Genomic DNA, 21,617 nt, shown 5'->3' on the forward strand with positions numbered 1-21,617 from the left:
TGTCCCAGAGATTCCTAAGCCTCTCTTCATTTTTTTTGGAATTCTTGTTTCTTCATTCAGTTCTGGTTGAATGTTTCTTTCTTTCTTCTGCTCCAGATTGTTAATTTGAGTCCTGGTTTCCTTCCCTTCACTATTTGTTCCCTGTATAATTTTCTTTATTTCACTTTACATAGCCTTTATTTTTTTCCTCTATTTTTTTGTGAGCATCCTGATTACCAGTGTTTTGAACTATGCATCTGATAGGTTGGTTATCTCTTTGTGGTTTAGTTCTATTTTTGGAGCTCTGGTCCGTTCTTTCATTTGGGCCATATTTCTTTGTCTCCTAGTGCCTGGTACGTAGTAAGGGGTGGAACCTTAGGTATTCACCAGGATGGGGCAACCACTTGGCTGTGTTGCAGCACTGTTTTGTGTGGGAGGGATCTGAGAGAGAACAATGCCCTTGCTCAGCTCCTGGCTGGCTTTTAGTCACTTCCCCTGCTACCCATAAAACAAACTGGGCCCTTCTGGTGCTGATTCTTGGGTAGGTTTGTGTACGTTCTAGGACCCTGTATGTCTCTCCAATGAACTCTCCTGTGAGGCTGAGAATTTCTCCTCCCACCACAACCCCCACAGCTTTTTATACTGAGGTATTTGGGGGTTTTTTTCCCTTTGCCATCTACAGAGAGAGAGCCTTCAGACAAAGATTTATTCTTGTAGGAAAACAGTCTGTCCCCAGTGCCCTTCCTTGTCTTTATCCCCAGCAAAACAAACAGCCTGCTGCCCAGGAGCTTGGGGTAGTCCCATGAGGTCAGGAAGCACCGGGACTGGGCTGGGAGCCCTCAGTTCCACATTCCGTCCCTCAGCAGCCATCATCATCCTCTGATTCTTCTGCTGACTCAGATGAGCTTTCTGGACAGTCATCTCCCATCTGGTGGAAGCTTCCAAACTGTGCATCCTATATGTACTTCATGGTCACCTTGAACTCAGCCATCTCATACCCGATAAGCTTCAGGATGCAGGCCTGCTCTGGGGGCAGCAGGTTGCCGTCCTTACACACCTCATAGTCAGATAGCAGGGTCACCACACCTCTCTTGAAGGCAGTGGCAGTCCCAGCTACCTCAGCTGTGGCTCCATGGAGTGAGGAAACTGCCCCAGGGGCCCTGGGTTGAGGTTCACAGTGAAAGTTGCTTTATTTCCAGGGCAGGCATAGTCCATTTCCGTGTACTTCATGAACCACTTGTTCACTTTTCCTTAGTGTGGTAGGTGAAAAAGAGACTTCACCCCTCAACTTCTTGCTGACCTGATGCAGGTTGTCTTTGTACTCATCAGATGGGCTTCAACCCAAGGACATCATCATCATTTTGTTTTAGCCAAAGAATATCCAGCTGTGCTTCCAGGTATTCCAGATGTCCTTCAACTTGCTGTTCTTCATGTTGGCCACAGAGAAGATGAAAAGGTACTTGTACATTTCCATATATTTCCATAGCTCTTCTATTAGGTTCTGATTCAGTTCCAAGTCTTTCTTAGCAGTTTTAGTTAAGGAATCTTTCTTGTTGTGATTGGATTTGGGCATTACTCTGTACCCACGTGTGATGGAAGATGGGGTTCAGAGGTTTTAGGCTTTATTTCCCCGTGCTGGAAGCCTGGGTTTCGCAGTCTGTCTCGCTCCCCAGTTGTTCCTCCCAGTTTATACACATGGCAATGTGGGACCAGCAGGTCCATCTTGCCACGTGTCCTCTCTGACTGGCTGCTGATCTCTGCCCCTCCTACCAGTCTGGATGAATGTTTCTTCTTTAACTCCCTGTTTGTCAGACTTCCATACAGTTCAATGTTCTGGTAGTCCTGGTTATTTTTTGTTTCACTTCATGTATTTTTTTCATAGAGTACTTTTACTGGTCTACTATGTGTCAGATCACTTTATATAAGTTATTTTTAATTTTGACAACATACTGACAAGGAAATATAATTCCCCTTATTTTACAAATAAATATTCTAAGGCTTAGAGAAGTAATTTTCTCCCAAACTAGCTAGGAAATAGCTCTGTGATGGGCTTCAAACCTAGGTCTGTCTCTCTAGGAAGCTGTTGCTGCCCTAAGGTGATATGATGACTGTTTTTTCTACCTGATATGGCAAAGGCATTGTCTTTTCTCCCTTATATCACCTATATTATTCAAGAACTTAATACATGGGAATATTCTTTTTCCCTCTCTTATTTCTTAATAAGTGCAAGAACAGTTCTTTTAAAAAGCGAAGGATGCATCTGTGCAGATACAACTCTGAAAATAACATCACCAGATGTACACATCCCAATGAGTGTTGTTGTTTCCAAACACTGGGTTGCCTTGGTGACTAGAGACGTATTCCAACAATGTTGACAGAAATGTCCTTAGTCATTACGTTTCTGGCACTTCTCTTTTGGAGGTGCCTTCATAGCCAATTTACAAACCATTCAAAGAAATTAGGTTCATTATTTTAGTGGCATTTACTGTTTGAATCCTCAAATGATAATATCCAGGTTTTCCAGCCATCCTGTTCTTCAGATTTGACTACAAATAACTTGAGGCTATTTCCAAAAATTAAGCCCAGTCTCAGGGAAGTTAGATTTGCCTTTTGAGAATGTTCAGAAGAATATGCTGGAGGTTTTTACACTCTACAAAAGAGAAGTTCAAAAAATATTCTGAGCCCAAAAGCACCATCGGTTAAGTGTATGATCTTTGAAGGCATACCTGCATTGTACTAGACAGTTCTTGACAAGTCAATTAAAATAAAGAGTTAGGGTGGTGGATAGTGCTTAGCTTTTAGTCTGGATTCAAAGATCAGAGAGATTGGGTTCAAATCTACCCTTTACCACTTACCTGCTATGTAGTCTTGCATAAATTATTTTATCTCTCCATGCCTCAGTTTGCTCTTTTATAAAATGGGGATAATAATAAAATCTGTAGAAACTCCTAGAACAGTGGGTGGTTTGGAGTAAGTGCTATTTAAATGTTGGCTATTGTTAAAATCACACATATCACTTTTAGCATTACTTTGAATTATAAATATATCAAGCAAGATCGATAACAAGGCAGGCATGTTTTCTATTAGTAGTCATCATCCACTGTAGTATAAAATGTTCTTATGTAGGAAAAGTAATTTCGATTGTTAAAATCAAAATGAAATTGGTTGTCTAAAGTTACTCTATCAAAATATATTCCATTTTATTTTGTATCCAAGAAACTCATAAAAATAGAGATCCCTGGTATGTCATATGAACATCAAAAGCCTGAAATACCTGTGGTATCTCGGAAAAATATTCATCTAACCCATACGTCCACATCTTTATGACAGGAACATTATCCTTATGCAGCACAGTTTATCTTTGGGCAGTTGTTGTTGTTGTTGAAAAATCTTCCTGATACTGAACCGAAATCTCTTTCCCTTATTATTCCCTCTCACTGAAACCCCTTGGAGCCCTATGGGACATCTTATTATTTTGGAGGTCATATGACTTCAGAGTATTTTCTTTTCAGGAGGAATAGCCTTAGGTCTTTTAAACCATTTGTGTTAGCATGTAGGTTTGTACCCCCTCACTCTATTTATCCCACTGACCTCCACAGGCCTCAATTTCTCCAATACTTTTTATGATGTAATACCCAAAAGTGAGCACAGTCCCCCAGATCATAGAAACAGGCCTCTTTCCTCATTCAGCAAATTGTATTTTTATAAATGTACCCTGGGAGCCATTTTTTGTTTTATTCTAGTTTAGTTCTTATTTTGACAGCACACTGCACACTTACTAAAGTGCCAAAAGAAAAGAACTGTTAACCTAGGTTCCTGTATCCAGTGAAGATACCCTTCAGGAACGAAAGGGGAAATAAAGTCACTCTCGAAGGAAAAAGCAAAAAATGAAGAGAACTCGTTACTGGCATATCTGCATTAAAAAAATGATTGGGGAGACTCTAAGCAAGGAAGGAACATGAAGAATGAAGAAAGGCTGTGGTCAACAAAAATGTGGATAAATACAATAAGCTTTCCTTCTCCTCTGAGTTTTGTAAATTTTTGATAGCTGAAGGAAGAACTATAACACTGCTCTGATTCTAAATATATGTAGAAGAAATATTCAAGACAATTTTATATAAACAGGATAAAGTGAAAAGATATAAAGAAAGAAAAGTTTTCCAACTTCACTTGAACTGGTAAAATCACAACAGTATACTGTGATAAGTTATATATACATAATATAATACCTACAATAACCATTTAAAAAGCTATATAAAGAAATATACTTTAAAACACTACAGGTAAATCAAAATGGAATGATAAAATGTTCATGTAGCTAATATGAAGACAGGAAAAAAAAACAGAAACAAAAAAATGGAAAGAACAAAGAGAAAACAAAATACAAAATAGTGGATGTATGCTCTTATATATCAATATTTACATTAAATACAAATGGTCTAAATATACTAGTTAAAGACAGGCATTGACAGAGTGGACTCCAAACATGACCGCTGCATGCTGTCGACAAGAGGTTCAGTGCAAATACAACAATACAGGCAAGTTAAAGTAAAAGGATGGAAAACAATGTGTCATGTAAATGTTAATCAAAAGAAGCAGAAATGCTGTTTTTATATCATATAACATAGACTCAGAGCAAATAAAATTACCAGAGGCCACAGGGTCAGGCCATGGAGAGGTCATAGCAATCCTACATGCCTGTGCAACAAACAACAGAACTGCAAAATATGTGAAACAAAAACTAATAGAACTGACAGGAGAAAATCCATGTAGACAAATCCACAATTATCTCAGATATAATCTGAGATTCAAAATCCCTCTCTCAACAACTGATAAAATAACTCAACAGAAAATCAGCAGGGTTATAGAAAAACTCAGCATCACCAACAACCAACAAACTCTAATTATTTAAATAATAGATATGCTAAGGGTGATAATGGAAAAAGTGGGTAATATGAAAGAACTGGCATTTATGTAAGTAGAGACATGAAACTCTAGGAAAGAATTTTGGATAAAATGCTAGAGCTCAGAAACACTAGAAAAGAATTGAAGAATGCTTTTGATGGGCTCATTAATAGACTGGACATAGCCAAAGAAACAATTAGTGAGCTTGAATGTATGTTATTAGAAACTTCCACAACTAAAATGTAAAGAGAGAGAAAATAAAAAATATAAAACAGAATTGTGAAAAAATTATAAGAGGTATAACATGTACATACAGGGAATACCAGAAGGAAAATAGAGAAACAGAAAAAATACTGAAAGTAATAATGGCTGACAATCTTCCAAAGGTAATGACAGACACAAGCCACGGGTATAGGAAGCTTAGACAACACCAAAAATCTACACATAATTACATTCAAACTGCAGAAAGGCAAAGACAAAGAAATTCCTGAAAGAAGTCACAGTGGGGAAAAACAACTTACTTGTAGAGAAACAAGGATAAGAATTACACTGACTTCAGAAACCATGCAAACAACAAGAAACTGGAGTGAAATATTTAAATATTTAAATATTTAAATTCACTGGAGTGAATATTGAAAATATTGAAAGAAAAAAAAAGCCAAACCTGTAACCTAGATTTCTGGATTCAATGAAACTATCCTTCAAAAGTGAAGGAGAAATAAAGACTTTCTCAGATTAGCAAAATTTGAGGGAATTAGTAGACCTGCCACCAGTAGACCTGTAATATAAGAAAGCAGTTTTTCAAGAGAGAATGAAAATAATTTAGGTCAGAAACTCAGATCTACATAAAGAAAAGAAGAACAGTCAAGAAAGAATAAAATGAAACTAAAATAAAATTTAAAATTTTTTCTTATTCTTAATTGATCTAACAGATAATAACTTATTAAAAAAATAAAAGCAAAAATGTATTCAGTGATTATAGCTTATGGATAAGTGAAATGTTATGGAAGACAGAAATCTTATAGTGCTTTGGGAATAAAGCACTATATGTGAAGTAGTCTAATGTTATTTGAAAGCAGTCTTGAATTTAGTTGTATATGTATAGTGCAAAATCTAGGGCAATCACTACTTTTTTTTAAAAAGTAATTGTCATTGATATGCTGATGGAGAAGAAAAAATGGAATCATATAAAATTCTCAGTTAAAGTCGGAGAAGGCAGAAAAATAACAGAAGAGAGAAAGAAGAGAGAAACAAAATCAATTAATAGAAAACAATAATGAATATAGTAGATATTAATCCAACTATACCAATAAATACCTCAAAAGTGAGTGGTCTCAAAATACCATTTAAAAGACAGAGACTGACAGCATGGATAGAAAGCAGTACCCAAGTATATGTTGTTTATAATAAAATCCACTTTAAATATAAGGACACAGATGGATTTAATAGTAAACAAACATAATAGTTCTAAACAGCACATAGGTCAAAGAATTCTCAAGAAAAATTATAACATATTTGGAACTAAAAAATTGCAAACACAACCTATCAAATGTGTGGGATACAACAAAAGCAGTGCTTAGAGGGAAATCTATAGCATTAAATGCATATATTGGAAAAGAAGATGGAATACTACTTGACCATAAAAAAAGAAGGAAATCTCACCATTTGTGACCACATGGATGGACCTGGACAGTATTATGCTAAGTGAAATGGGCCAATCAGAGCTAGACAAGTACCATATGGTTTCACTTATATGTGGAATATAATGAACAAAATAAACTAACAGAGAAAATAGAACAGACTCATACATACAGAGAACAGACCACCAGCTGTCACAGGGGAGGGGCATCGGAGGGCTAAGTGAAAAGGGTGAAGGGATTAAGCAAAAAACAAAACAAAACAAAAAAAACCCCAAACTAATGGACATAGACAACAGTATAGTGATTACCAGAGGGAAGGGGGTGGGGGAGGTAGAAAAGAGTAAAAGGGGGATAAATGGTGATGAAAGAAGACTTGACTTGGGTTGGTGAACACACAATACAATATATAAATGATGTATTAGAGAACTGTATAACTGAAACTTCTATAATGTTATTAACTAATGTCACCCCAATAAATTCAATAAAATCTAAAAATAAAAATAGCTCTGGCCAGCGTGACTGAGTTGGTTGGGTGTTGTCCTGCAAACCAAAAGTTCGCTGGTTGGATTCCCAGTCAGGGCACATTCCTGGGTTGTGGGACCCATGCTCTGTCCCCAGTTTGGATGCTCACAGAAAGCAGCCAATCAATGTTTCTGTCTCCCATCAATATTTCTTTCCCTCTCTTTCTTCCTCCCTTCTCCTCTCTCTAAAATAAAATGAAAATAAAACATTAATAATAAATATAAGAAATAAAAAGAAAAGAAGAAAGAGCAAAAATAAATCATGTAATCTGCCACCTTAGGAAACTAGAAAAAAAAAGATGTATCTGGGATCAGGCACAAGCATGGCCAGAGGGCCCAAGTACGCTGCATGAGGAGGAGATGCCCCATGTAGTCCACCAAGTTGCCCCAGAGCTTCTCCTCAGCTCACACATGTGACCACATGGGTGTAATGGGTCCCCTATGACTAGCTGTTGGAAGAGTAAAAGGCTGAACTTGATTCCAGGATAGGTCAACTTGGTACATAATGGATTATAGAGGTGGACCAGAAAGATAGCAGTGAAAGGGGAAATCTTCCCAGTGGGCAGAATTTTTGGTGGTGTACTTGGTTATTTACTCTGTGTGGAAAGAGAAGTGGCCTCTGATCAGAATATTTGTGGACTCAAGCAGTGGTGAACAACAGGTTGGCTGATTGTTCAGGACCATGGGAAAAAAATATCAAGGATAAAAAGGTCTGGAGAAAAGGCACATAGATGGATTTATGGCAATGGGTAGAAAGTGTAAATATCTTTGTAAGTCATTTTAACATGTATCAGAGATAGTTTATCACAGAAGAGACACCAAGCAACCAAGAAGACAGAAAGACTTGGCCAGTTGACATCAGTCTCTCCCTGTCTTTGGCTACCACAGTGCTGGCACAGTATGTACATGAATGGAATAGTCACTGTGGTAGAGGTCGAGGCTATGCATGGGCCCAAGAGCTTAGGCACCCAGTAACCAAGGATGACACAGCTACTGCTGCTGCCCAGTGCAGAATAGCACTATCTCTCAAGGAGAGGAATGGGTCTCTTTGTGGCAAGTAGTCCAATTGGACCCCTTCTATTTTGGAAAAAAGAGTGATTTCATCTTGATTGGACTTGACACATATTTTGGTCATGAGTTTGCCTTTCCTCCTTGCAGAGCTTCAGCCAACACCTTATCTGAGTATTTATTCTACTGACATAGGATTCCACATAATATTGGACCAAGGGACTCATGTTACAGGAAAGAAGGTGCAGCAGTGGGCATATGGCCACAAAATCTACTAGTCCTATCACATGCAGATTTCAACTTAATGGAGCAATGGAAAAGCCTGTTGAAGATGCCTCTGAAGAACCATCTTGGACATAATAACCAGTGAGAATGTGGTCACCTTCCAGGATGCAGCATATAATCTAAATCCATGACTATTGTACAGTGTGGTGTCTCTTAGGCAGAACACGAGTTCAGCAAACCAAAGTTGGGAGTAGTTCTTACTTTAATTCTCAGTAATGTGCTCTTTAATATGTGTTTCTCATCCCTATAACTTTGGACAATGTGCATTTAAAAGTCTTGACTCCTAGAGGAGGAGTGCTCCCACCAGTGGGCCCAGAAAAAGGACCATGAAATTTCCAACTACAGGCGACCCTCAATCACAGTGGGATCCTCATGCAGAGAAAGCAACAATGAAGGAAAGGAATCACCATCCACAGGTAACTAATCCTGGTCATCAGGAGGAGGTAGAGTTATAGGAATTATATGGTAGGAGTATGGTTGGCACCCAGTAATACACTTGTGTATCTCTTGGTGCTCCTTTACTCAATTCTGAGGGCCAAGGGGTAAGTACAACAGCAATAGCCTGACAAGAATGAAGCTCAGATTTCTCAGGGATGAAAACCTGGGTCATCCTACCAGGTGACTCACCTACATCAGCAAAAGTGCTGAGGGTAAGGGATTCTAGATTGGATAGTGGAGGGAAATGGTAAGTGGCCTTGAGACCAACTGCTATGGCAAAAGCCACAGTTTGTCCCTATACTCTTCCTTTTATAAGTTTCTTTCAGGAATAGAGGTCTATCAGAATCCTGAATTTGTTTCCCTCAGAACTTATGCAAAGACCTCAGTGGTGAAAGGAGTGGACTATAGTGGAAGCTGTGGGGCACTACCCAGACCTCCCCTCTGGCCCTGCACTTCATAGCCGAAGTCTTCATCCTTACAGGTGTTGGAAGTGTCAATAACTAACAGTTTGCAACTGAGTTCTCCCAGTGATTACCCTTGGTTGAAGAGGGCCACCTTGATCAGGTCATATCCCCTTCCTTGGGGAAGTTCATGACCAGTGACTGTCAACCAATGAAAAGTTTCATAGGCCTAACTTCCTTGTCCCAATATGGGACACTTCTTCAGTGTTGTCTTCACTCCAGAGATCCTCGCCAGATCTGCTGAAGCCTTTCTTGTGATTGCATTACAGCTCAACTTCTCCCTCCTCCCAGTTCTGCTTTCTTCCCCGCTCCACCCATGTGATCTGGAGAACATACTTCTTACACACAAACCTCAGACTCAGAGTCTTCTTCCCATGGAAACCAACCTGCAATGATCTTAAGAGTTATACCTATCCCTTCCCATAACTTCACAAAATTAACTAAGTTGCCTTTAAAATTCTCTTTGTTGTCCTCTGCTCATTTGGATCCTTCACTTTCTTGATATTAATACAACTTTGATACTGTCATATTTTCATCCTTGGTCCTATGCTCTGCTTCTTACCTGTCCCATTTATCATAGAAATCAAGGCCTTATCCATGAGGTTCCTACAGTCACATGAGTTTCTTCTGTGTGTTTCCTGCTACTTTATTAGGACCACTTGAAATAACCCAGTGAAAGTTACTTTAGTTCTTCCCAAACTTTGCAGCTGTGTTTCCTCATCTGCAAAAATAAAATGTGTCTATAAATTCTCTTTGAATTTTTTGTGTTCTACTTTTGTAAAGATTAGCATACATGTCTGACCCGGCCAGACATGTGGGATTAATTTCTCTTAAAATTCAAATGTCTAGTGGGAAAAAGGGGAAAAAAATTGGGAACATTATAATAGAATAAATAAATGAATGAATGAATGAATAAATATTCAAATATCTAGACCCGCTCTAGTCATTTCCCCTCCTCCTTTTACCTGCAATCCCCCAGAGTATGAGCCCACTGAGAAGCAAGACTAATAATAGCGCACTGAGAGTTTCTTAGCTGTGAGTGGGATTCAGAAATATTCTGGAGCCCCCTTTCCCTGTGTGGGATGGTTGAACCCTCAAGGGAACTCTTTTAGGTACTTGACTGCAGCCTCCATGGCTGACTCCTTGGTGTCTGAGCAGCCTGACTGCAGGGCTTCCACCCAGGTTCCTGATTTTCACGTCAACCTCTGATGGGCCAGGTGCCAGTCCATTCCAGCCCAGCTGGCTAAGGCTTTGACCCTTCCTCCTAGTTTCTGCCAACTTTCTTTATTTCTAGTATTTCTACTTTGATCCATATGTATATTTTTGGGCCAAAACTGGCCAACAAGATGCCAGAAACTATTGCCCAGAATGACACACTCTTCTTGCTCTCACATCAGCCCTTTACACCGATGCTGCCCCAAGTTGCACCTGAATTCTCTACAACTGCACCTGAGTTCACACTAAGACCTTGAACCTGAACTGTTAGCATTTGCACTGTGGGTGAGTTCCCTGCCCAGTGCCAGCCACCTTGGCCAAATCCTTTCTCATGGTGAACCCATCACTTCAGTTAGTATTCCTGCCTTGACAAATTAATCCCTGTTAATGAGAATTAAGACTAGAGTAGTAGTTACCCTGATTAAATCCACCACCTTTTGAAGGGTAAAATTGCTGGCCAAGCAAGTGACAAATTTTCCAGAATTTCAGCATTTTTCTTAATGTGACTTTACAGATTTAATTTAGGTTTAGATGTGACTAAAATATCTTGCATATTTAAAAGTTTTGTTGTGCACCATCTCAATATATATATATATATATATATTTATATGTATATATATAAACTTCCCATAATTATATTATTTAAATTTTCCATAATTTCAGATTTATAGATATTCAGAAGGGTAGGTATCTCTTTTCAAAGCAAGAAGGGCTTGATTATTACAGAAAACAAATAATATTAATACACTAGCATAGACAATTACTTATATGCCAGACACTCTGACATCAACTATATACTAGAGGGGGGAGAACACCAAGTATCAAGAACCAAGGTGTCCTAAGAATTAGCAGGTAGATAATGACTTGTAATGAAGCATTATTCAAAAAACTACAGTTATGTTTTAGTAGTCTAATAACTAAAACACTTGTTGACCTTTCCAAGGACAAATAAACAGCATAGAAGATATATTTTTTAGAATTTTCTACACTAAGATCACACATTTGTAAATATTTACTCAACATCATTAGTTAGCTTAATCTCTTAAACAGATTATACCTCACCTGGCACAATATTAAATTTCACCTTTATTCTGTAGCCCCACATATATATTCTGGCCCTGAATAATCCATAGTAGATGAGTTCCACACAAATGAAGAATCATTTGCATGTGATGATGTTACAGAATAGTTTATAAGTGCACAATTTAGCAACACACGAAAGCAAGCCTATACTTTAGAACAGTATCTTTCCTGAGCTCAGTAAGTGGCTGTGCTGCTTTCCTTCAAATCAAGATTCAGTTAAATGAGAAGCAATAGCTAGGACACCAGCTGGCTGATTTCCCCTTACCATGCTGGAACAATGACTTGAATTTAAGGAATAATATATGAAGCAAGATAATTTAAGACCACCAAAGAAGTAACAAGGGAACCAGGGCACTGTCTGTCCCAAGAAGCCACGCTGGGTTTAGTTTAATGGATTTCCACCAATTCAAGGCAAAACATGGGCAGACTGAACTTCAGGGCCTCTTTTAAAAAAAATTCAACCTAGGTACTCTGAGTCTGCTCTTGAGAATTAAAAACCAAAACGCATGTTAAAACCATCTTTATAATTCTATACTTGAGCCACAGATTTGGAAATAGAAGCATCTAGACAAATTGAGGGGTAAGAGGAGGGATAGAACTATCCTCTAACTCAAGGTTTCACGACGCAGAAGTAGGGAACCCACCAAGTCACTCAAGTTCTCCACACACGCTTGCGGGAGAAACCGTTAACTTTAATAGAGGTCGGTCTTTTTCATGATGCGAAGAAACTCTTCCTCGTTCACTTCGCCGTCCCCATCCCGATCTGCTTCGTCGATCATTTCCTGTAGTTCCTCATCAGTGAGGTTTTCCCCCAACTCGCTGGCTACACGCTTTAGGTTTTTAAAAGAGATCTTCCCAGTTTCATCGTCATCAAAAAGCCTGAAAGCCTTTAGAATTTCTTCTTTGGTGTCTTTCTCGGCCATCTTTTGAGTCATCACTGCCAAGAAGTCATTGAAGCTGATTTTCCCCGTGCCTTCCTTGTCCACCTCGGAGATCATCTTCTTCATCTCTTCCTTCCTGGGTTCAAAGCCCAACGCTCTCATGGCCACCTTCAGCTCCTTCACGTCAATGGTGCCACTTCCGTCGGCATCGAAGAGGTCGAATGCTTCGCGAACTTCTTGCTTCTGATCTTCAGTGAGTTCAGGCTTAGGACCCACTTTTCTTTTCTGGCTGCTAGAGCCTACACTTTGCTTCTTAAAGCTGGAAGCCATTCTCCTGCAGTGGCCGTTACCTTTTTAACGGTGCCACCGCAATCCCTGTGCTCGCGCCAGGGCGCGTGGGCGCCGGGCCTCCCCTCATTCATTCTCAAAACCTTTCCTCACGCTGTTCCAGTGAGGCCCAGCTCACCAAGCCTGTCATAGCTGCAAGGTCGTATGTCGTTATAATCCACAGCTCCCTTAGTGGTTACCCAGTTTCTATGAGCTGAGAGCTGCTCCGCAATAGCTGCCTGAAGCCACAGTTTTCTTCTATAATGCATTGGCACTTGCTAGTCTTTCCAGGCCATTTGTCAGAACCTGTAGAACCAGGTTTACAGGGTTATTTAGAAGTTCTTCCTCTCTCCTTTTTTATACTGATTTTTCAAAAAAAAAAAACAACCCTCTTAGTCTGAGGTTACTTAGGGTAAATTTAGGATAATCAAGATCGGGTTTGATCCCATGGCATTAAGTGCAGAAGAGAAGGAAGGGAGAATACTAAAAGTCACACCATGTGTTCAAATTGACATAAGTGGAAAACAGATAAAATGGAAAAAGTTATGCATAAAATTTGCAGAAGTTTGTCTCCTGACATTACACTCAACAATAATAAAACTTTGCCAGTTTATTTGGCATACACTGAAATATGAAATATAATACCTAAATGTATGATTTACTTTCAGTGTTTCAATTTTATATACTCAGTATAATTGCACTCAAATAACAGTCATAATTTCATTCACTAGGCTTTTCATTTGGAGAGCAGGGTTGGAATAGTGCATTCTGGTATTCTGGCATTTAAAAACAACTCTAGCAGCATATTCATCTCACTGTTTATCATCCAATCATGCTGTGCTGAAATCCACACTCTGATTGCCCTGCTTTGGCAGTGGACACGGGCAGATGATGACAGAGCATGTTGGGATTCAAAATTGCCTTCTGAGAATGGAGAGGTGAGGGAAAAATAGAAATTTTGGGGGTGAAAAAAGAGAAAAAAGTAAACCCATAAAGAAATTGCCTTGAGAATTGCTTTATATTTCTTTAACTTTTTAAAACAGTTTTGAAAAACCTTTTTTATTGTTATTCCCCTCCCCACAAAAATCAATTTTTCACTACTCAATTTGTTACAAGAGAGGGCATTTTTAGGGATATTTATGGAGGAGCTTTTGTATCCCCAGCATCTAGAACAGTGCTTGATGTATAGTAGGCAAATTAATAAATGATTTTGAATAAATGAATGACAGTGTTGGTCTTAAAATACTTCTGAATTGTCAGAATAAAACAAACAAATACCTCAACAGTTTTAATTGTGCTAAGAATATTCTACAAATTCTGTTTTTTTTTTAATTAGTGATCAGGTTTTATTTGACATATTTAATTAGCCAGATCTCACCACCTGCCCTAGTCCATATGTGACATAATGGACAGAGGGCCCTGGGCACAGGGTCTTCTAAAGGTCAAGGAAACTTACTTGGGAACCACCCACCCCAAGCTGTTGTCACGGAGAGTGTCAATGCAGAGTGGACTTGGGCAAGTAGACATTCCAGTTGCTAATCTTTCAACAAAACAAATCCTCCTGCTTTCTTCACCAGGTGGAAACCTGAGAACTTATCCCAAATTCATCTCTTATTATCTCTGCCTGTGAGAAAGTCAGTTAACCTCCCAGACTCAGTTTAAGCACCTGCAAATTAGACATAATAATACAGCTTCCTAATACAACTCCTGTGCATGTTCAAGGGGCTACTCCAGGGACAGTTCCCTAGTCGAGTCACAAAGGACTTGGAAATTGTTGGTTGAAGCTGAATTCCTCCCAGACATTGTTCACTTCTTTTGACACCCACTCCTCTGCCCAAATTCAAGCCAAGCTATGCTGTGTTGGGAAAAATGAAGGAGAGAGGCTGCCTTATCCAGAGCTACATTTGGGCCAAGCTGAGCTCACAGCACAATGGTTGTCATAGTTTCCAGATGTGTGCAATCAACAGTCACAACTAAGGGCCACCAAGAACTTCCATTATAGAAAACAGTGCCTTCAGTCAGAGTCAGCTCTTGTTGAGGAGATACTTTATGTTCAATAATCTGTAGTCTGATTTTAAAAAGAAGGGAAATTTATGTTGATTATGTGCCTAAGATTGAATTTTCTCCTCTCATCTGCTGTCCTTTTTAATCCTTGACATTATTTCCCATTTTGCAGATTAAAAAAAAAAAAAGAGGTCCAGGAAAGGTCTGTAACATATCCAGCAGTACACAGCCGACAATAAATGGTGGCTCTGGGATTTAAACCTTGGCCTGTCTGAGTCCAATGCTGAGGCTTTGTTTACAACATGTTGCCTTCTCCAAAATTCGATACTATTACTAAAATGTAATATGGGAAGATACGATGCTGATTTTCTTCCCTAATAACAATAATTAAATACCTTGTCTAGAAATGTTTAACAAGATTTTGTAGTATCTTACACAGGGTCCCATTCTGGGGCAATTCACCAAGAGAAAGAACAATATACTTGGTATTTACATTCATTCTTTAATTTTGCTTCATTTCATTCCCTGCTTTCAGCTCCAAATATAAGTTTAATGGGAAGAAATCTGGGCTAAGTGCTTTTAATTAGCTTTAGTGAGAGTCTATGTAGTGCTTGTGAAAATCAGTTTCATTGCTTTACTGTCACTTTTCAAGTTATAGTAAAACTGACATAAAGCAAATGAGATGTCCTGGAATATCAATGGATACAAAGAATTTTGTTTTGTTTTTGCACTTAAAATTCTTTGTACAAAAATGTCCTAGGTAATATACTAAATTGGTTGTTGATTATCTGAGAGAGGGGAAAAGAGGTGGTTGTTTAAATCTGGTCATGGAAGCTTAACAGCTGGAAGGGGGAGAAAGAGGTGCTAGAATTTCACAACAGAGTCTGGGGTCAGCTGAGACCAAGAGAAAGGACCCATGCAGCTTGCTTATTCTAATTATTTGGTTTTCCATTTGAATTGCATAGCATGAAAAAGGTGAGCCTCGGGAGCCTTTTAAAATTTAAGTTACACTCAGCAAATTCAGCACATTCCAAGTACCACCCAAGGCAGAAAACATGCATAATAAAGTTTCTTTATTTCTGCCTATTTACTTTCCAACACATGCAGAACAGAAAAAATACAAATGCTTGACACTGCTACTAAGCAGGACAACTGTGCTGAGGTGGTGGAGGAGTGACCCCTGAACCAACAACAACAAACTAAACTATTTATTCTTGAATATGAGGAGCCATTTACAAGAAATGGACAGAGCAGCAAAAATTTTACAATCCCTGTGGCCTTTGAATGAGATTTTGAAGTTCAGTGCAGTGACTCAGCCCAGGACGTTTTGGCAAGCTTGGGGACAGACTTGAGTGTCCAGCCAAGGGCTACATAATTTCTCATTCCATGAATCCCAGAAATAAAGAAATACTCCTCTCAGATATAAAAGCAAACTGTTTTAGAAAATAATTTACCAGAATCTCATACTGTTTCTCAAACTTTCACCCAAATACTCCTAATAAGGAAGGGGATTTAAAGCACCCCCTGGAGACCCAGAGAAACATTTGGAAAAAGCCTATACTGGCAAGAAATGTCTTTATTATCCTGTATTTTATCTTTAAAAAATGACTTGCTCTGCTCCATAGCACACTTGCTAGTTTTATTCTGGTTTTGAATGGCTGACCATCGAGCAAATTTGATTCCCTCCCAAAAAATGTATTGTGCTTATGTTGTGACTTTAAGTGTACCCTGAGGACATGACCAGGGGTTAACAGAACCTTATATGCTTTAGCAAACTGATATGTGGGATCTAATGTGGAGCATGAGGTGAAAAAAACAAAGATCAACCATATTCTATTCCCACCTAATCAAGTTCCTCTCCATATATGCATCATTTGAATTTGGGAGTCAAAGAAGAGGGAGGTAGGAAGTGTGAGGAGCAGATAAAGGAAGACAAATGAATCTCCAGAGCACTTTGAACTGGAGAGGTGAAGAAATGCATCCCACAAAAGAATGACTGTTCACCTTTCCCAAAGCCCAATCAACCCAATTTAAATATTGCTTAGATGGAAAAAAGCTGAGAAAAGACACAGTCTATGTTGATAAAGACTCAATGCATAAGCTCACAGGATTTATGATCTAGCAGTTCACCACCCTGTAAGAAATCTGCAGAGCCCACCAAGTGCAGCCATGCAGCAGAGAATGCAGAATCAAGAGGCTTGAGAGTGGCTTATGTAGATTTTTAAAATATCTCAGAGACTAAGCTATTGGTTTACTTTTTGATCCATCTTTTTTCATTCTCCAAGAGACTTAGCATCTGAAGCTGATTCCTCTGTTAACTGAGAAAAATGCCCTGCTCACCAAAAGTGGAAATATAATCCAGTAAACCAGGGCATGTGGACGTGGCACCTTGATGCATGGACCAACAATCAATGTTGAGGGAAACAGGTTTTTATTTACAGGATTCCAACCTTGGGGGGCCTGAGAGCATCCCAGTTCAGAGCTCTGTTCTTTCATGAGACCCAGAACTTCCCTTGCTCCCCACCAGGCTAAAAACCAAAAACATGTCCAGTAGTTCCCCATATCCTTATCTGTTCTTCAGCCAGCTGTGCAAACAGTTCTCTATCTCCTCTGGAATGTACACTCATGGGTTTCAAAGTCGCTATCCTCTTACAGCAGCTCTCTCCTTCAAGATCTGGGGTACATTGTCCTCAGCCTCCATGTAGTAGTCCATGAAAACATATGCTGTTTTGCACTGAATCATGGTAAAGAACAGGAAGGTACATATCCCAAGAAAGTGGCTTCTCTGTACATCCTTCAGAGAAGCAAAAGTCTACAGTCTCAGCATTCCAGCCACAGTTCAGCATTCTAGGAATTTCCCATGAATCTGTGCTTGGTTAGGCAGGTCCCTGCAATTCTTAGCTCCATCAGCTTTGCCAGCATCAGTTCTTCAGGCAGACTTCCCAGCACGTCTCTTCTTTCTTACTCCAGCTCCTACTCACTACAGGCTGGCATGGCTGCTTCCTACTCTACGTCCCACATAGCTGCATCCCCTCATAGCTTCCTCTTCCTTACTACACCTGGCAGAATCCTGATTAGTAGCTGGCATGGCTCCTTATTGCTTCCTCATTACCCCATGGAAGACCAGCCCTCTCTCTGCCCACCCTTATGTTAAATCCTGATCCAGGGCTTCCTATGTGACCTCATCTCCAATTCCTCCCACAATGTGCTACATTTGCCAGTCCCCCTGTATCTTTTACATTCTTTTAGCTGCCATCTTTAGTTAAGGCAAGAGTGACTTGTGACACAGGGGTCTCCGCCTCCCTTGGCCATGTCATGAGTCCCTCAATGCTCTTAAAGTCACATAGTTCTTTTGCCTTGGTCAGTAGCACAACTATGAACTACCTATCAACTTAACATAGATATGCAAAGTATCTTAATTGCTGTATTGTCTACTCTCTCTTCCCCATCCCCCAACCATGTGCTGTGCAAGATATTCTTGGGTATCCCCACTCCCCACCCCATTACAGAAAGGTTAAAAGCCCATAGGGGTATTAGTAACACAGAATGAGCCAAGTGAACTGCATGTTAGGGTATATTTAAAGATTAGCAGACATCTGGAGAGTTTGTGCACTTTTAATTGAAATTAAACTTAAACTGAAATTAATACACTTAAATTGAAATTAAAAAACAAAACAAAATAACTGTGCAGGCCCAAGAAAACAGGTCAGGCAGAACTTGGCCTATGGGTTGCATGTTCTTACTCCAGATCTGCTCCTACTCCTCCTTCTTCTCCTTCTTCTTCCTCTAAAAAAGACTTTATTTATTTACTTTTTACAGAGAGGGGAAGGGAGGGAAAGAAACATTGATATACAAGAGAAACATCAATCGGTTGACCTTCCCCAACCAGGGACCTGGCCCACAACCTAGCAATGTGCCCTGAGCAGGAATTGTACTTGCAACTTTTTTGTTTGTGGGATGGTGCCTCACCCACTGTGCCACATCAGTCAGGGCCTTCCTCCAGTTCTTATATTGGCCACTTCTGTTGGGGTTCGATTAGTAGGGATACTTCTTAGAGAAAATGACAGAGCCAGAGGGAAAATTGAATTGTAGCCCGAAGTCCTTCCATACTTAGTTCCTTTAGCACAGCATAAATATCTTATTGAAGGATAGATCATGCTATAGGAACAGCCCATAGAGGAAAGTGAACTACTACAGATACAGCAATTAATCTGTTTGGTTCCCTTTTCTGAACTAGCTTGAAAGGAAAGGAGTGCACAATGCTCACCATGTCTCTATGTCCTTTTTACCAGCACCCATTTGGTCCTGGAGAGTCCCTGTGATTGGCAGTGAGGCTGATCTGGGTACAGTCTTGGAGGCTATTCCTGAGGTCCTATGCATGGCACAGTGAGGGATAACTTGGGACTGTGACTTTCTCTCATATATGAAACAACAGCCATGTTTTCAGAAATCTGCTCCCAACTCATTGGGAATTGGAGAAACCAAATGAAAGTGACAGTAACATATGACTTTTATGAAGAAAGCACTTGCAAAAATATTCTGAGAAGTGAATTTCAAATAAAAATCCATTTCATAACTGCAATGTACATTTAAAAGTAAGCTTCTGAACTAAATTACAGTTCTATTACATTCTGAAGTTGAGCAGTTGTGTCAGCAAACAAAACATTAAAAGAAACCAATAGGTTATCTTAGTTTCCTCTTAAGCAGCAACTAGAAATCCTTTCCTCAACAAGTAATCATATTACAGCTCGCTCTTGCTAAGCCTCCAAATAGGAAAGCGGGTGCAATTAGAGCAGGAAGAGCGGATGTCTCTCTCATCCTTTCCAATTGGCAGCTGACCATACCCATGGAGGCTGTTCATTTAGATGTAGTTTAAACATCTTTTGAAACTCAGTGGGTTCAGTACTTAGAATTGATGGCCTTCCTACTTTTCATCATGTTTTGTATTTGCTCCTTTACACCCTCAAAGTCATGTCCAAATTCCTTTGGTGTCTGGATCATTGTTACCTGAAATCCATTTTCTTTTGTTTTTTACCTTTGGCACCAGTCAGAGTTCCTTTTACGCTGAAGAGCGGTGCATGAGACACAGCTTAGATGGGAAACTGGGTCATTTTTTGGGGTATTGTTTTCACTTACACATCATACAAAGTATTTGCTTGCCAGGGTCATTTCAGGCCCTGTTGCACTAGTGTGAGCCCATAGTTTGTTAATTTTAAAGTTTTCCACATCCTCTGAAAACATATTTCATACAAGAGCTTTGAAATATAATATTTAAGGGATGACAGATGGAAATGAGGCAAGGGGAGAAAGAGGAAGCAAGTGAGCTCTCAGATATAAACTCACACCTCAAACTCATCTACCAAGTTCAGTTGAAAAAGGCAGGGAGGATATGAATCTCACCACAGACCTGTCTTTGTGAACTTTTCAAAACTGACTATTTAGCGATTCCTTAGGAAGTAAAAAACAGTATTATCCTCATTTTCTGCTTTAAAATTGAACATCTTAATTTCTCAACACAGTCACATTTTTAAAAATGTATTTTATTGATTATGCTATTACAGTTATCCCAATTTTCCTCCTTTGCTCCCCTCCACCCTATATTCCCCTTCCCTCCAGCAATCTCCTCCCATTTAGTTCATGTCCATGGGTCATGCATATTAAGTTCTTTGACTTTTCCATTTCCTATACTATTCCACACACCCCCTGTCTATTTTGTACCCACCAATTATGCTTCTTAATCCCAGACATTTCCCCCCATTCTCTCCTACACCCGACCCAGCTGATAACCCTCTAAATGCTCTTCATATCTATGATTCTGTTCCTGTTGTGGTTGTTTGCTTAATTTGTTTTTTTGGATTCAGTTGTTGATAGTTGTGAATTTGTTGCCATTTTACTATTCATAGTTTTGATCTTCTTTTCCTTAAGTAAGTCCTTTTAACATTTCACATAATAATGGCTTGGTGATGATGAACCTCCCTTAGCTTTACCTTGTCTGGGAAACACTTTATCAGCCCTTTGAATTTAAATGATAACTGCTGAATAAAGTAATCTAGGTTGTAGGTCCTTGCTTTTCATCACTTTGAATACTTTTTGCTAGGCCCTTCTTGCCTGCAAAGTTTCTTTTGAGAAATCCACTGAAAGTCTTATGGGAACTCCTTCATAGGTAACTCTGTGCTTTTCTCTTTCTGCTTTCCAGATTCTCTCATTATCTTTAATCTAGGTTATTTAATTATGATGTGTCTTGGTGTGTTCCTCCTTGGGTCCAACTTCTTTGGGACTCTGAGCTTGCTGGAATTCCATGTCTATTTCCTTGCCAGATTGGGGACGTTCTCCTTCATTATTTTTTCAAATAAGTTTTCAATTTCTTGCTCTTCCTCTTCTTCTGGCATCCTTATAATTCAGATGTTGGTACATTTGGAAATGTCCTAGAGGCTTCTTATACTATCCTCATAGTATTTTTTTTTAATCCTTGTTTCTAATTGCTGTTCTGGTTGAATGCTTATTTCTTCCTTATGTTCCAAATCATTGATTTGAGTCCCTTTTTCATAACCCTCACCTCTTGGTTCCCTGTAGATTTTTATTTCACTTAGTGTAATCTTCTTTTCTTCCTTTATATTCTTGTCATACTCAAAGAGTTCTTTGAGCATCCTGATCACCATTATTTTGAACTCTGCATCTGATAGGTTGGTTATCTCCATTTCATTTAGTTCTTTTTCTGGGGTTTGTTCTGTTCTTTCATTTGGACCATATATATTTTTTTCTCCTCAATTTGGTAGCCTCCCTGGGTTTGTTTCTGTGTATTAAGTAGAGCTGCTTTGACTCCCTGTCTTACTAGTGTGGCCTATTGTAGAAAAGGCTCCTATAAATTGT

At 39.2% G+C, this 21,617-nt stretch overlaps 1 protein-coding gene and 1 pseudogene across 1 annotated transcript; both read right to left on the reverse strand.

The window, feature by feature from the left end:
• Positions 1-838: 838 nt before the first annotated feature.
• Positions 839-1,552, reverse strand: LOC123826348 (annotated as a pseudogene).
• A 10,675-nt stretch (positions 1,553-12,227) lies between these two features.
• CETN1 (centrin 1) lies at positions 12,228-12,746 on the reverse strand. Its single transcript, XM_045850343.1, has one exon. It carries the CDS (start codon positions 12,744-12,746, stop codon positions 12,228-12,230), a length of 519 nt encoding a protein of 172 aa, XP_045706299.1.
• Positions 12,747-21,617: the final 8,871 nt, after the last annotated feature.

Source organism: Phyllostomus hastatus, unplaced genomic scaffold (assembly GCF_019186645.2).
Source record: "Phyllostomus hastatus isolate PE091 unplaced genomic scaffold, TTU_PhHast_1.1 phas_contig_80, whole genome shotgun sequence".
Classification (NCBI taxonomy): Eukaryota; Metazoa; Chordata; class Mammalia; order Chiroptera; family Phyllostomidae; genus Phyllostomus; species Phyllostomus hastatus.